Raw genomic sequence first — 15,619 nt, 5'->3', positions numbered from 1 at the left:
TTGGTATGATCAGCAAGTTTACAGATAACACAAAGATTGGTGGAGTAGCAGAAAGCATAAAGGACTACCAGAGTATACAGGAGGATATAGATAGACTGTAGAGTTGGGCGGAAAAGTGGCAGATGGCTTTCAATCCAGACAAATGTGAAGTGATGCATTTAGGCAAGTCTAATTCTCAAGCGAATTATACAATGAATAGAAGAGCCTTGGGAAAAATTGATGAGCAGAGAGATCTGGGAGTGCAGGTCCATTCTACCCTGAAGGTTGCTGCACAGGTGGTTAGAGTGGTCAAGAAGGCATATAGTATGCTTGCCTTCATTGGACGGGGTATTGAGTATAAGAGCTGGCAAGTCATGTTAAAATTGTACAAGACGTTGGTTCGGCCACATTTAGAATACTGTGTACAATTCTGGTCACCACTTTACCAAAAGGATGTGGACGCTTTGGAGAGGGCACAGAAAAGGTTTACGAGGATGTTGCCTGGTATGGAAGGACTAGCTATGAAGAAAGGTTGAGTAGGTTAGGTTTATTTTCAGTAGAAAAAAGGAAATTGAGGAGGGACCTGATTGAGGTTTACAAAATCATGAAGGGTATAGACAGGGTGGATAGAGACAAGCTTTTTCCCAGGGAGAAGGATTCAATAACGAGAGGTCGTGCTTTCAAGGTGAGAGGTGGAAAGTTTAAGGGGGATACACACGGCAAGTACTTCACACAGAGGGTGGTGGGCGTTTAGAACACATTGCCAGCAGAGGTGGTAGAGGCAGGCACGGTAGATTCATTTAAGATGTACCTGAATAGATGCATGAGTAGGTGGGGAGCAGAGGGATACAGATGCTTAGGAATTGACCGACAGGTTTAGACAGTACATTTGGATCGGCTCAGGCTTGAAGGGTCGAAGGGCCTGTTCCTGGGCTGTAAATTTTCTTTGTTCTTTGTTTTTTGTAGTCTACATTACTGAAACCATGTGGGGTAACATGAAAAGTCTTTGACAGAAGTAAGACTTGGGTCCTTAGAAAAAGGTTAGATTTATTACTTGGTACTTAATAGCTCATTACATCTGAATTGCAAGAGAGTCCATGGTAAGACCTCAGTCTGCATTTAAGTGTAAGTGTACACTTCTGTGCCTGAACTGATAACACAAATGGTTAGCTCCACCTAAGTACAGTCTTTAGTATCCTATTGGGCAGGACTTACTACATGAGGTCAATTAAACATTCCAGGTACTGGCTGCTTTATACAACATCACCCTCCAAGCTTTTGTCTGGCTATTAAATTCCTTATGCTAATCTATAAAGTTGCTTTCTGCCACGTCATACCATTATTCAACGTTCTCTGTGTCAAAATCTAGCATAGTCAGCTAACTTTAATTCATGCAAACTTCCCAGCTTTGTTAACAGGTGTGCTGACACTCAACAGCAAAGTTCAAACTGGCTGCCAGCTGCAATCTTTCACATTAGTGGGGAACATGATTTTGGGTGCAACCTGTATGGATAGCAACAGCGGTGTGGGCTCTGCTCACATCATGGGCAGGATTCCATGTTTCACTAGGCGGGTTCAGAGGTAGAGGTTGTAATTTAATCATGGGAAGAATGGAGGAAGGGTGGGTGTGAGATAGTGATCATTACATCTTCCCCACTCCCCCTAATCATGAGCTGTGTTGAGGACAGCCTCCTCACCTAGTAGCCAATTGAACCCCTTAGCTGGCAACTTAAGAACCTCTTTTTTTTTCATCTTTGATATTCTACCAGTGGTGTGGAGCAGTCACTATCCAGGAAGACTGATCAGCAAATCAAGCTACTAGAGTAGGGGAAGGGTACCCATCATAACCAGACAGTCTGTGCCCAACCGAGGGACCTGGTAGTAGAACAAAAAGATCCCATGAAAGGGACATATCTCCCCATGCTGTCAATACCCCTCAACGGCAAACCCAAACCCCTACCATCCCCTATCCCTGACACAGCAATTAATCCCTCCTGTTCCCAACACATCAGACTGGAGTTCTGAGATATTAGCTCAGAGGTGTTACCACCATTTCCCACAAAGTAGGTGGCATTCATGCAAATGATTAACTCAGGTGCCATTATCACAACAGACATCTGGGGAATCAGTAATGACTGAAATCAAAAGGGTATGAAAATTATCAGCTGAACAATTTATGACCAATTGATCACATGGCCACAAGAAAAATCTGAGGCCATTGGTAAATTTTCACCACTCAGCTCTAGTTAAATGCTATGAGTTCACTTCCAAACAGAGCGAGCATTGGAATTCCCAAAATTCAGCTTCCAGGTAAGTGGGTTTCAGCAGGAGGAAAGATGGGTTGGAAGCTGGAACAAAGGAAACAACAATTTTCTTGCTAGGTCTGAGAGAAACCTTGCTACCTCCATATTGGAAACTTTCTCATTGTCATTGTGAGACTTCCCATTTTTCCTTACAGCCGTTGACCTTTGATTATCTGATGACCCAAATTAAAGTGGAGCTAATGACAGAGTAGGATCGTGGTTTGCATAAATTCATGAGATCCCCAAACTGATTTTGGCTGGTGTTCCATCTGCCTGCAGAACCCTCAGGGTCCACTGTTGAGAAACAGAGGAGCTCTGAGCACATATCTATTCAGTTTCATCGGCATTTCTCCCCGCCCCACCCTTGCAGTTTCCATCTGTGCTGACGTAGGTAAAAACAAATCCCTACTAGACTACACTAAAGAGTCAGGAGCTCAGTAAAGAGCTGCCATACAGCAAGGAGAAAGGAAAACTAATCAAACGACTAAATAAGCAAGTTCTGTAAAACTTTTCAGTTGCCATCTTAATTGAAAGAAATGATACTGAATTGAGGCTTGGAACATAATGAACCTATACACATTAAAACATTCAGAAGTAAATCATTTGCAGAGCCACATGTAAGCAGAGTAGTAATAGAATATTAAAGCTGGCCTTTAATTCAATATTATTTTTCTCTGATGATCTGGACCACTTTTGCCAATCTGGATGTGAATTTCTGAAACTTTCCAAAGTTATTAACTATGATGAATGGAGGTGTTCAACTGAGTAGCAGATTAAAGTGCTCAGTCTGTGCAAGCATTCTGCAAACAAAGCTCTCAGAATTCTACTCAACATTGTCTCTGCCTTTAACTGACTAAAAGCAAGTCAAACTATTGCAGGAGCATTCACCTGCAGTCTCCTCCCTCAAATCAGATAATAAAGAGGAGAAAGAACTAAATCCTAAGACAGGCAGCTAGCTAGATTTGTGTATTAGTACAGAATAAAGATAGATTTCTGTATTCCACTTTGTGAGCACCAGTGTGAGATGGGCAATACCCAAGGAACTATTTACACAAGAAATGTAATGGGTCAGTTCACTTGAATATCATTTGAAGGGGCTGTTGGTGTCCCATTCTGGTGATTAAAGTGAAAATGCACGGGGTTTCTTGGAAGTAGAGTGCAGCCTTTAGAATTAGAATTCTAGCTGATGGCTGAAATAGCGTTGTGAAGAAAAAATAGATAAGTAGCCAAATACTGAGCTTACTAATTTCACTCCTAAGTACCTCAACTCTACCATTTCTAAATGTTTTTCCACAGTTTACAGGAACATCTACATCTGCCTGAGGCAAACAAGGAAAGAACTGAGATCAAGGTGGAAAATTATGTAAAATTTCAATCAGTAAAGCCTCCTGGATGAAATAGAGCAGAGGAGATGCAGGTGGCTAGTGAGTACCTGGAGGAGTTGGCCTTTGCACTGTGCAGAGGGAGGTGACGCTGATCCTGGCAACAAACCAGTGTCACCAATCATTCAATACCCTGACCAGGCCAGACAGGGCAACAACCTTTCTAACCTAAGTATGCTCCATAGTCTATAACTAAGAGTCATAGAGTTATAGAGATGTACAGCATGAAAACAGACCCTTTGGTCCAACCTGTCCATGCCAACCAGATATCCCAATCCAGTCTAGTCCCGCCTGCAAGCACCTGGCCTATATCCCTCCAAACCCTTCCTATTCATATACTCATCTAGATGCCTTCTAAATGTTGCAATATTACCAGCCTCCACCACTTTCTCTGGCAGCCCATTCCACACACGCACCAATCTCTGCTTGAAAACGTTGCCCCTTAGGTCTCTTTTATATTTTTCCCCTCTCACCCTAAACCTATACCCTCTAGTTCTGGACTCCCCACCTCAGGGAAAAGACTTTGTCTATTTACCCCATCCATGCCCCTCATGATTTTATAAAACTCTACAAGGTCACCCCTCAGCCTTCGACACTCCAGGGAAAACAGCCCTAACCTATTCAACCTCTCCCTATAGCTCAAATCCTTCAACCCTGGCAACATCCTTGGAAATCTTTTCTGAACACTTTCAAGTTTCATAACATCCTTCCGATAGGAAGGAGACAGAATTGCATGCAATATTCCAACAGTGGCCTAACCAATGTCCTGTACAGCTGCAACATGGCCTCCCAACTCCTGTACTCAATACTCTGACCAATAAAGGGAAGCATACCAAATGCCTTCTTCACTATCCTATTCTATCTGCAACTCCACTTTCAAGGAGCTATGAACCTGCACTCCAAGGTCTCTTTGTTCAGCAACACTCCCTAGGACCTTACCATCAAGTGTATAAGTCCTGCTAAGGTTTGCTTTCCCAAAATACAGCACCTTGCATTTACCTAAATTAAATTCCATCTGCCCATTCTCAGCCCATTGGCCCATTTGATCAAGATCCTGTTGTTATCTGAGGTAACCTTCTTCGTTGTCCACTACACCTCCAATTTTGGTGTCATCTGCAAACTTACTAACTATACCTCTTATGCTCACATCAAATCGTTTATATAAATGACAAAAAGTAGAGTTACATAACTATTCATACTGCACACAGGTTAAGGATAAACATATCAATATCATTTAAAAAATTGCTTCCATACTCGTAATTAAAACTTTGACCACTACATTAACAGAGTGCTACATGGAGTTGATTAACACAATATTTTGAGTCCATACCTAAGGCTGACCTCCAGAGAGGACATCTCCAAGAGGGGTCCCTTCAAGAAACAGGGCACAGAGTTGATCCTATAGCATTGTGTGCTTTTGCTATAGGAGATAGAAACACCAAATCCAGTGCTAAGTTAATGACTCTACATCTATACTGTCAGTAAAGCAACACATTGAACCACAACACAGCCGCTAGCATTGGTTTGCTTCTCTTGTCTCCTTATCTCAAGGGAAAATAGGGGAGATGTGATGGCATTTCTGGGCTGGGTCAGGATGAAACCAAAAGAGTTAAAAGTAAATTAATTAAAACATAAACTCTGGTACAAAATGAACTGAATTTGCTGAACCACCCAACTGCAATCACTTTTGGTTTTCTGCACAATGTTAGTACTGAAATGATAAGTTGGTGGTTCCATGCTTAGTAATGTCTGTTAATGTTGAGGCCACCAACAAAATTGTTTTTTTAATGTATTTATCGCTAAGCCGAATCTGAAAAATTTGGTTACATCACCTATTTATTGTTTTATTTGGAATTGTTATTGAAATATACTCTAAGGGAACAAATTAAAAACACGCATGCTTTTAATATGAGAATAATTCTATTTGGATACAGTTTCATTTCTCAGGCAATTAGATTACCGTAAACTGGGATCAAATATCAAATGAAGGATGCTATGGTGCAGTTTGTTTTACATACACAATTTAATCGATTCATTCATGGTATCATCCATGTGAAAATGGTCAGTTTATCCACATCCCATTACACTAACTTGACATTGTAGTTGACTTACAATTGAAAAACAAAATTACGACCAGTCCTGCACAAAATTACTGAGCTCTGCTTGTTTCCACTAGAGGACAGTGTGCACAGAGTAAAAATCAAAGAATTCTCAGGATAAAGAGTCAGACATTCCCCTTTTGCTTTTTTTAAACAGTGTCTGATGGTGCCTGACAAATTTCTGGGATGACTTCACAGATTCAGAGTATATATACGAATAGCTAATGAAATTCCACATCACTGTCAAAATCAAGTGAATAAATGCAATGATATGTCAAATCATGTTAATTAAAATAATCAAAGGATTACTTTAGAATGTTGCGGAGTTCAATTTGTATTTTATTGAGTATAAAAAAGATAAAGCCTTTGAACAGACTGTAAAATTGTTTACTGCTGCTATTTTAGAATTGTATCTCGAACTTCAACAATGAATAATTCCCCAGCACCACCTTAAAAGCAGCAAGACCTGATTTATTGTAGCTGGATGCCCTCTAGTGGTGTAGTTAATGTAATTCCGATGTACACAGTGTAAGAGCACATTTGTAACATAACTGTTGTCTTGAAAAAGTAGCATAAGGAAAGTCGTCATTAAAGTTCCTCCTGCTGAAACAAAAATGAGTGGCAATTCAAGTTGTAATTGGATGTGAAAAATAAATTATCTGAAGAAAAGAAAGCAGTAGGTGTTGTGGGGGCAGGCAGCAGCGGAGGAGGCAGTGAGGGGTGGAGAAGTAGAAGGTCCCGGATTATGGGTCTGTGGTAAGTTATTGACCTGAGGGCTACGTTAACCTAACACGCTCTGTGGTAACCAAATAAACAAATGGCAAGTTGAAAAAAGTATTTCCCTCATTATTATTTATTGGTTATCTACTAAAATAACATGGGGAACAGTGTTCCATTGGTTTCAAAGGAAATAAAAATTGGGAAGATGTAAAAAGATTTGGCAAAGTTTGTTCACATGCAGAATTCATTACTATAATGATTTTCATAAGGTATGGAGAAGGGTATAATACCTCTCTGCTCCATTTTTCCAATATGCCGATGTCAATGTCAAGCATAAAGCTGCTAAAAAGCAGAGACCAATAAATAGAAACTGTTCATAAATCTCAATAAACATAAATTAAGTTATTTTTGGTGGAAAACTATTACTACCCATGAATTATTTGGATACATCAGCCATGATAGATTGCAAATGTTTCGTCATGTTTCCCCATTAAATACTTGCTATTTAATCAAAAATGACTTTTATGGGGAGGCATTATAAATGTTTGAAGTTTTGTCTTGACTTTCAAATAAGTACCAAATGGACAGCTGTATTAAAGTTGTGTATTAGCTATAATTTAGTTCACTGACCACCATGAAAGAAACATTGTCTGTTTCCTTTTCCTTAATCTATGGGTTTAATACTTAGATTTTCTCGAACAGAATTGATTTTGGACAATTGTTACATTGTCATGTCAGAATCAGAAGTACCAAGTTTAACTGAATCCAACTTCCATGCAACACGTGCCCTTGTCCTTCTAGGTAGTGAAGGTCAGAGGTTTGGAAAGTGCTGTTGGTTGAGGCTTGGTGAGTGGCCGTAGTGCATCTTGTGTATCATACACACACTGCTGCCACTGTGCGTCATTAGTGAAGAGAGTGAGAACATGGATAAGGTGCCAATAAAGATGGTTGCTTTCACCTGGATGGTGTTAGGTTTCTTGTGCGTTGTTGGAGCTGCACTCATCCAGGCAAGGGGACATATTTCATCACACTTTATGCATAGTTGACAAGCATTGTGGAGTCAGGAGGTGAGTTACTCAACATAGAATTCACAGCCTTTGGCCTGTTCTTGCAATCACAACATTTGTACAGCTGGCCCAGTTCTGGTCAATCATAACCCCCAGGATGTTGACAGCATGATATTCATCGAAGGTCATTAAATATCAAGGGGTGATGGTTAGATTTTCTTTTGTTTGGGATGGTCATTGCCTGAAACTTGAGTGACACAAATGTTAGTTGTTATTTAAGATCCTAGCTTGCATGTCTTTGCTGCATATGAACATAAAATACTTTTGTGTTCAGGAAGTCACAATGATGCTGAACATTGTGCAATCATCAGCAAATATCCCCATTTCTGACCTGATGATGGAAAGAAGGTCATTGGTGAAGCAGCTGAAGAGGATCTGACACAGAACACTACCTTCAGAAACTCCTGTAGAGATATCCTGGACTCAGATGACCAATCTCTAACAACCACAACCACTTCCTTTCCTAGGTGTGACTCAATCCAATGGAGAATTTACCCCTAATTCCCATGGATTCCAGTTTTGTTAGCACTCTTAATTACTTCGCCTCTGGAATTCACCTCTTTTGTCCACATTTCAACCAAGACTATAAAGAGGTCAGAACCTGACTGGTAGTTGTTGTCTGAGCAAGTTATAACTGAGAAAGTGCTGCTTGATAATACAGTCAATGACCCCTTCCATCACTTTGCTGATGATTGTGAGTAGACTGACAAGATAGTAAATGATTAAGCTGGATTTGTCCTGCTTTTTGAGGACAGGACATACTTGGGCAATTTTCAACATTGCTAGATAGAGCCAGTGTTGCAGCTGTACTGGAACAGCTTGACGAGGGGCATAGTTAATTCTGGAGCATAAGAGCTTTGGTTGTATTGCCAAAATGTTGTCTGTGCCCAGAGCCTCTGCAGTATCGAGTGCTTTCAGCTGTTTCTTATCACTTCAAGTGAATCAAATTGGCAAAACAGATAATCTTTAAATAGGTTAAAGGAAGCAAATAAACTGGTCCATGAAGGAACTTTGTATTATGATATGTTAGAATGCTTATTCATAATTAAGTAAGGAATGTACCTGAAAAGATGGTATTATGTTCTTGTGAATCAAATTTTTATATGGCCTGAACAAATACAAGCCAGAAATTTGAAAATGAAACATTAAAAAAATATATTTTAAGACTTTTGACATTTTCCATCAGTTGAATACCTGTAAATGACAGGAATGTACAGTTTTGAAACATAAGAACCATGAAACTTATAGAGTGACAGGAAAGGTGTGAAAAGGAGTGGCAATCCAGGGAACTACAGCAAGATCATGGGGTGCAGGCTAATGCCTCGGACCTTATTATGATTATCTCCATGGTTCCCGTCCAGAAATCAGCCAATGAACTGGATGGCAGCCAGCTAAGGAAACCATCGGGTAGTTGCTGGCAATACTTGGATATAATCCTGGGTGATCATAATTGTGGTTGGGATCAGTAAAGCCAAGAGGGAGAGAGGTAAGGATGGTCACTTGGAGTACAAGCTGACTCCTAGTGAAAGAAATGAAGGGAGGATGTCATAGAGTCATAGGGATATACAGCACAGAAACAACTTGTCCGTGCTGACCAGATATCCTAAATTTATCCAGTCCCATTTGGCATCATTTGGCAGCATATTCCTCTAAACCTGGTACTATTCATACACTCATCCACACACCTTTTAAATGTTGTAATTGTACCACATCCTCTGTCTGTTCATTCAATACGCACACCACGCTCTGCATGAAACGGTTGCCCCTTTGGTCCCTTTTAAATCTTACCCTTCTCACCTTAAAACTATGTCCTCTAGTTTTGGATTTCCATAGCCTGGGGAAAATACTTTAATTATTCACCCTATCCATGCCCCTCATGATTTTATAAACTTACCTAAGGTTACCCCTCAGCCTTGAAAACTCCAGGGAAAATAGGCACAGCCTATTCAGCCTCTCCCTCCAGCTCAAATCCTCCAAGCCTGGCAACATCCTTGTTGATCTTTTCTGGACCAGGCTGCGATCTTGATGTAGGCTGACTGGCTCTGGTGACGTGGCTTCCTTTGTTGGTCAGCCGGTCAAGGCACTGCCCTCCTTTACTCACTCCCTATTCCAGCAGCATCTCCAGATCCTGGAGGCAAACAAGGGTGCCAGCTTCCCTTTCTGCTTCATGCCATACAGACATACAACATGGAAACAGACCCTTTGGTCCATCCAGTCCATGCTGAACATAATCCCAAACTAAACTAGTCCCACCTGCCTGCTCCTGGGTCATATCCCTCCAAGCCTTTCCTAGTCATGTATTTATTCAAGTTCATTTTAATTCTACCTGCAATCCATCACTTTCTCAGGAAATTCCTCATGAACCACCCTCTGCGTAAAAAGGTTGCCCCTCATGTTTTTTTTTTAAATCCCTCTCCATTCACCTTAAAAATATGCCCCCTGGTCTAGAAATCTCCCATCCTAGGGAAAATGTAACTACCATTAATCCTATCTATAACCCACATGATTTTATATACTAAACTTCGTAAACTTAAGGTTATCTCTCAATCTCCTACTCTCCAGTGAAAAAGGTCACAGCCTATGCATCCTTTCTTTATCATATGACCTTCCATACATGGCAACATCCCGATAAATCTCTCCTGTATCCTCTTCAGCTTAATAAATCCTTCCTATAGCTGGGCAAACTGAACTGTACATATATTCCAGATGAGGCCTCACCAATATCCTGTACAATCTCAACTTGGCTTTTCAATTCCTATACACAAAGGTCTGAACAATGAAGGCAAGTATGCTAAACACTTTTTTATCCACTGTCTATATGTGATTCTAACTTCAAAGAATTATGTACTTGAACTCTTAGGTCCCTCTGTTCTACAACACTACCCAAGTCCCTGTCCTCAGCTATAGCAGTGTAGTAGCAATGTGAAGTGCAATTTCTGGATTGCAGCATTGAAGTGGGTGCAGCTGGGGCTTTAAATACAGTGTGACTGCATGGACATTGGGATGTCCCAGCAGCGGTGAACAGTTCTGTCTATTTTGCCACGTGAAACGTATAACAAGAAGAGCACTATCGATCTCCAATACACCATTAATGAGGTGACAAGCAGAAGATCGCATGAGAAAAGTTGCTCTGAGCCATGGCAGACCAGGTATTGTAGAATCTCACTCAAACAAACACTAACTCAAAATGGGCAACATTCAACCACAATGTTTTATAGAATCCCTCCAGTGTGGAAACAGGCCCTTCAGCCCAACAAGTCCACACCAACCCTGCAATGAGTAACCCATCCAGAACTATTCCCCTATTTTTACCCCTGACTAATACACCTAACCTACACATCTCTGAAAACCATGGACAATTTAGCTAACCAATTCACCAAATCTACACATCTTTGGATTGTGGGAGGAAACTAGACTACCTGGAGGAAACCCATGCAGACACGGGGAGAATGAGCAAACTCTACACAGACAGTCACCCGAGGCTGGAATCGAACCTGGTGCTGTGCGGCAGCACTGTTAACCACTGAGCCACTTTACCAGGATATGAAGGGTCACTTCAGTGCTATGGAAGAATTCTAACTTTGATTGGAGAGAGTCAAATATCAAAGTTGCAGGAAAGATAGACAGGAATTTGTGATTAAACAATATACTGAGGACTTTCGTGAGGCAAGGGAAGCTGAGGATGGGAATGATATCTTGAAAGGATTAGTGTCACTGTTTATTTTGCACTAGCCACACAGGGATCAGGCTGCTATGCTGTGTGTTCACAGTTTGTCCTCATTCACTATAATGAACAGAAAAATCATGGGGGAGTGCACAGAGGGAAGCCAAGACGATATATATTACTTCCAAAAATCATCAGCAATCCTTCTTAGTCAGACTATTGGACCATGGTGTCTTCATTCACGGCAACTGTAAAGCAATGATTGATTCTTCAGTTTCACTCTCACTTAGATAGACGAGGTTACGGAAAACAAGAAAAGGGTCGTGTGTCCAACTGCAACTGACCATGTCATTAGTGACAGTTTAGTATATAGGCAATAGACCATTAGCAGTGCACCTAGAGGGAAGACAGGCCAAGGACAAGTTATCTTGAAAGGATAGTTCAGCAAACAGCACTTCTAGGAATGATAACTTTGTGATGCGAAAAGGGGCAATCTCAGCCTTTATTTCCGAGAAAAAGATTTTATAAGATCTTTCAGAATCTCTCCTATATAAAGCAACTTTATGTTGCAAATTACTGTTGATACTTAATATATTTGTACAACTTTCTCCTGTCTAATATTTCAATGGATGCTTAAGATATCAGCCTGCTTAAAATATCAACAACAATATTTTCTAAACAGGGTATAATTACAGCCATGCATTAAAATACTAATTCTTTAATTTTAGTGTCACTGCTGTTTAATTTGTTCATTCTTCATAGTTAATATTGAATTTGATTATTTGTCAGGGTAGTTGGATCTTCACTGAAGACATCTTCTTTACCATGTCACCATTTCAACACTACTCCCCTTTCCTTGGACCCTTCCCATTCAATCAAAGGAGGCATGATAGGAACCTTTTTATCTCCTCTCTCCATTACCTGATGCTCCAAATATTACTTCCCAATGAAGTATCAATTTGCTTACATTATTTCAATTCAATATGTTACATTTGCTGGTCAGCAAGTGCTTTCCTTTTTGCAGAGTTCAAAGGCAGATTGTGTCTGTTTTAAAGAACACAGCCACTCAGCCCATAACATGACACTGAGCTCAAAGTTGCTTGTCATTTTAATTCATGACTTCACTACCATTCCGACATTTTGGCCCTTAGCCTCTTCTGGTGTTCTAATGAATCATAATGAAAACGCAAAGAGGTTAACCTCATCTTCTGATTAGACGACTCCTTGGACAGTGCAGGAGTCCATGTTTAAATGCAGCAAGATCTGGACTATATCCAGGCTTGGATTGACAAGTCGTAGGTAACATTCACGCTGCGTAAGTTCCCTCTCTAATTTCATTGTGGGTGCACCTATGGTGCTTCAAGAAGAAAGCTCACCATCACCCTCTCATGGACAAATAGTCACAGGCAATAAATGCTGGCCAGCCAGCAATGCCCACATTCCACAACTGAATTTTTAAAAAGCAGTTGTTAATGCTTGAAATGTCTGTTTCCCTGATTCATTTTCCATTAGAGCTGTGTTACAAATTACTGGAACTCTGCTCTTGACCATTTTGTTAAATCCAATGTGCCTCAAGAATCTTCATCTCCTTTGATAGTATTTTTCAATTGAATTTCTGCTTTCAAGCTCCCAAAGTTCTGTAACTATCTGACATCTTCTTAGTTTGTTTTGTCTGTGCTATGGTTTCTTCATCCACTAGCTCCTTTCCTATTCAAAGGATCCATAGAACGCTAGTGCCCTGCTATGTGTTATCATCATGTCAATGAACTCATAATCGTAATTATCATGTGTTCTGGAGAAGAGTCATAAGAGTTAAAATATTACCTCTGTTTCTCTTTCCACAGATGCTGCCAAATTTGCTGAATTTCTCGAGAACTTTCTATTTGTATTTCAGATCACCAGTATCTGCAAATTCTTGTTTATATTTACCTCCTCATCAAAACTGTCCACTTCTGTTTTTGCCAATCACTCCTCTTACCTTCTTTTCTTACTTCAGATCACACACTCAACTTACAATTTCCACTTTTCATCAGTATTATTCTTTAACTTCTATAACTTGAAGATCGTCATGACTTTAAATTCGGCAATATCTTATTCATTTCCATGCATGTAAATGATGCTGTCAGTGCTCCTGGACACAATCTTTGCTTATTTATATTGAATTATAAGAATGTTGATATGCAGTTTTTCTTTCACTCATATCTTCATTGTTTTCAAATCAAGACTTTTTTTAAAGTTCTTGCAATATGTTCTTGGTCTCGCAATTTTAAAAAAACTCTCATTTACTTGATTCTTTGAGCAAAGAAGGTGTTTCTGATATAACTTTTACATTTGCATTATATAATCTCCACTTTGCCATTAATCCCATTTTTACAGCTTACCTGAAGTAGGAAACTGGCTTTACTTTATCAATATTGATTAATAGTTTATATATTTCAGGCACATCACCCTAAACCATCCAAGGATTAATATCCTCACAACAAAATTGCCTTCTCAGCAACTATACATTTCAAAATATTAGGTAGTAGCAATTTCGATGATGGGCTGGTACTCAAAGAGAAATGGTAATAGGATCATAAAATCATTACAGCATACAACAATGCATTTTGGCATATTGTGTCCATGCCTTGCCATTAGAATAAATCAGCTTGTCCCACATCCCCGGCATGTAACCCAGGCCTCCATTCTGCTGGGGGTATTTTGTTGAAAGCTAATTTTCAAGTGATTCTTTTCAGACTGCAATATTGGTCTAACCATTGCTCATAGATCATTCCATTTACACTTAGAGCCAATTTTATTGGTCTTCTCGGTACCCTTTCCAACTTGTATATTTTTTGTGGAATGGTGACCTTAGCTGAACATGGAACAGTTTCACCCCAGTAGGATACTATGTTTGCAATAAATACATGAATACACTTTGTTTTATTATACTTCCATGATGGTTGTGCCTTGAGGAGTTTTTTTTGATGTAAAGTTGGTTGACAAATCAAAATGTTATTGTTGTGTAAAATACCAGTCTACTTTTAAAATTATGTCAGGAACCCAACTCAAATAAAATATGACTTAGCATGATTCCAACCCATAGGAGTGATTTGACCAGTGTGTTGGGAAACTCTGGAATAATGGAACTGGTCATTTGTAATAGTTAATGGCCTGCCATGGGACAAAAATTCTCCAGCTAATTTCAAACTGTCAGAGTTACAGCAGTACAAAGTATATTGCTTCCAGATAGAAAAGATATGACTTGAATTGTGGACATCTGATATACATCCAAGACCATTGACATTTTGTTTAGCTGATCAAATTGTTATTTATCAGTTGTTATCATCAGGCAATCTAACAGTGAAACTCATTAGATATAGAATTATATTCCATAATCATCTGTGAACATTTCAAAAAACAAAATAGCCCTTTCCATGAACTTTATACTCCCAATAAAAATTGTATTTAAATGCATTCTACTGCTTCCAGTGAAATGTTCTTATTTACTTTCAAAGTGCAACTCAGGTTAAATCACTGTAATCTTAAAATCACTGTTTGCTATCTGAAAGGGATTTAACAGAAGAAAAACTAAAGAACAGATACTTACTCATTGTGAAAAGCAGACCTTTGGTGGAGAATGACCTGAGACAAATAATGTTCAAATTCAAACAGTCACAAAATGGATCAACTAGTTTCTGTTTTTCTAAAAATAACTGTACAGGTGTCATTTTCTCACTGAATATAGGATCACAAATGCCGATTGTGAAGGTCATCTCAAAAGCAAAAGAACAGCTATGTTTCTGCATAAGGTTCTGCAGCAGGAACATCACATTCATGGCATCTATTCACATTTTTATCACACAATTCACTAAAAGAGTTTAATTTCATCCATTTTATTCAAAAGTCACCTCAATAATCTGCACCATATTTATTGTTAATTCAATTTTAATAGATGAGAACCTGACAACAATGTGACTTTGTATTGAAACTTTATTCCCAAGAGATATATTTTTGTTTTCTCAGCGAAGCCTTCAAAATGATACAATTTACAACAAAGACATTTTAAAATATATATTTATTTCTCCTGACAGTGACTTTAGTTGTTCACATGTTTTGAATCCATCACCTATTCGGAAGCAGGTTTGAGCCTTTCTATTTGACAAATTACACTGCATTCCTGCCCCTCAGGCAAATCCCCAACCATCATGGATATATCAATGACAACATTGCCGTGCCAACATAATAATAACATAATTTATTATTTTAATTTCTTCCACAATTCATCAAAAATATTGTTCTCATTTATTCCCATGATCAAATTTGGAAAGTTGTGGTAAGCCAGATTGGAGTCAAAACAAAAGAGAAAGGTATTAATAAGCAAATGATAAAAACAAATGTGACTGGAAGGGAAAATGAAGACAAA

At 39.2% G+C, this 15,619-nt stretch overlaps 1 protein-coding gene across 1 annotated transcript in view; it reads right to left on the bottom strand.

Annotated features, from left to right (window-relative positions):
- The window catches only part of LOC122560054 (keratinocyte-associated protein 2-like), a 201,047-nt gene extending 186,215 nt beyond the window's left edge, over nucleotides 1-14,832 (bottom strand). Inside the window, exon 1 of the mRNA XM_043710253.1 lies at nucleotides 14,804-14,832. Coding sequence (XP_043566188.1) covers nucleotides 14,804-14,807 — 4 coding nt within the window. The 5' untranslated portion in view covers nucleotides 14,808-14,832. The remainder of the gene's footprint in view (nucleotides 1-14,803) is intronic.
- Nucleotides 14,833-15,619: the final 787 nt, after the last annotated feature.

This window comes from Chiloscyllium plagiosum, chromosome 2, assembly GCF_004010195.1.
Source record: "Chiloscyllium plagiosum isolate BGI_BamShark_2017 chromosome 2, ASM401019v2, whole genome shotgun sequence".
In the NCBI taxonomy this organism is placed as follows: domain Eukaryota; kingdom Metazoa; phylum Chordata; class Chondrichthyes; order Orectolobiformes; family Hemiscylliidae; genus Chiloscyllium; species Chiloscyllium plagiosum.
The sequence above is the reverse complement of the archived record's forward strand: the minus strand, read 5'-3'. Positions and strand labels throughout refer to the sequence as shown.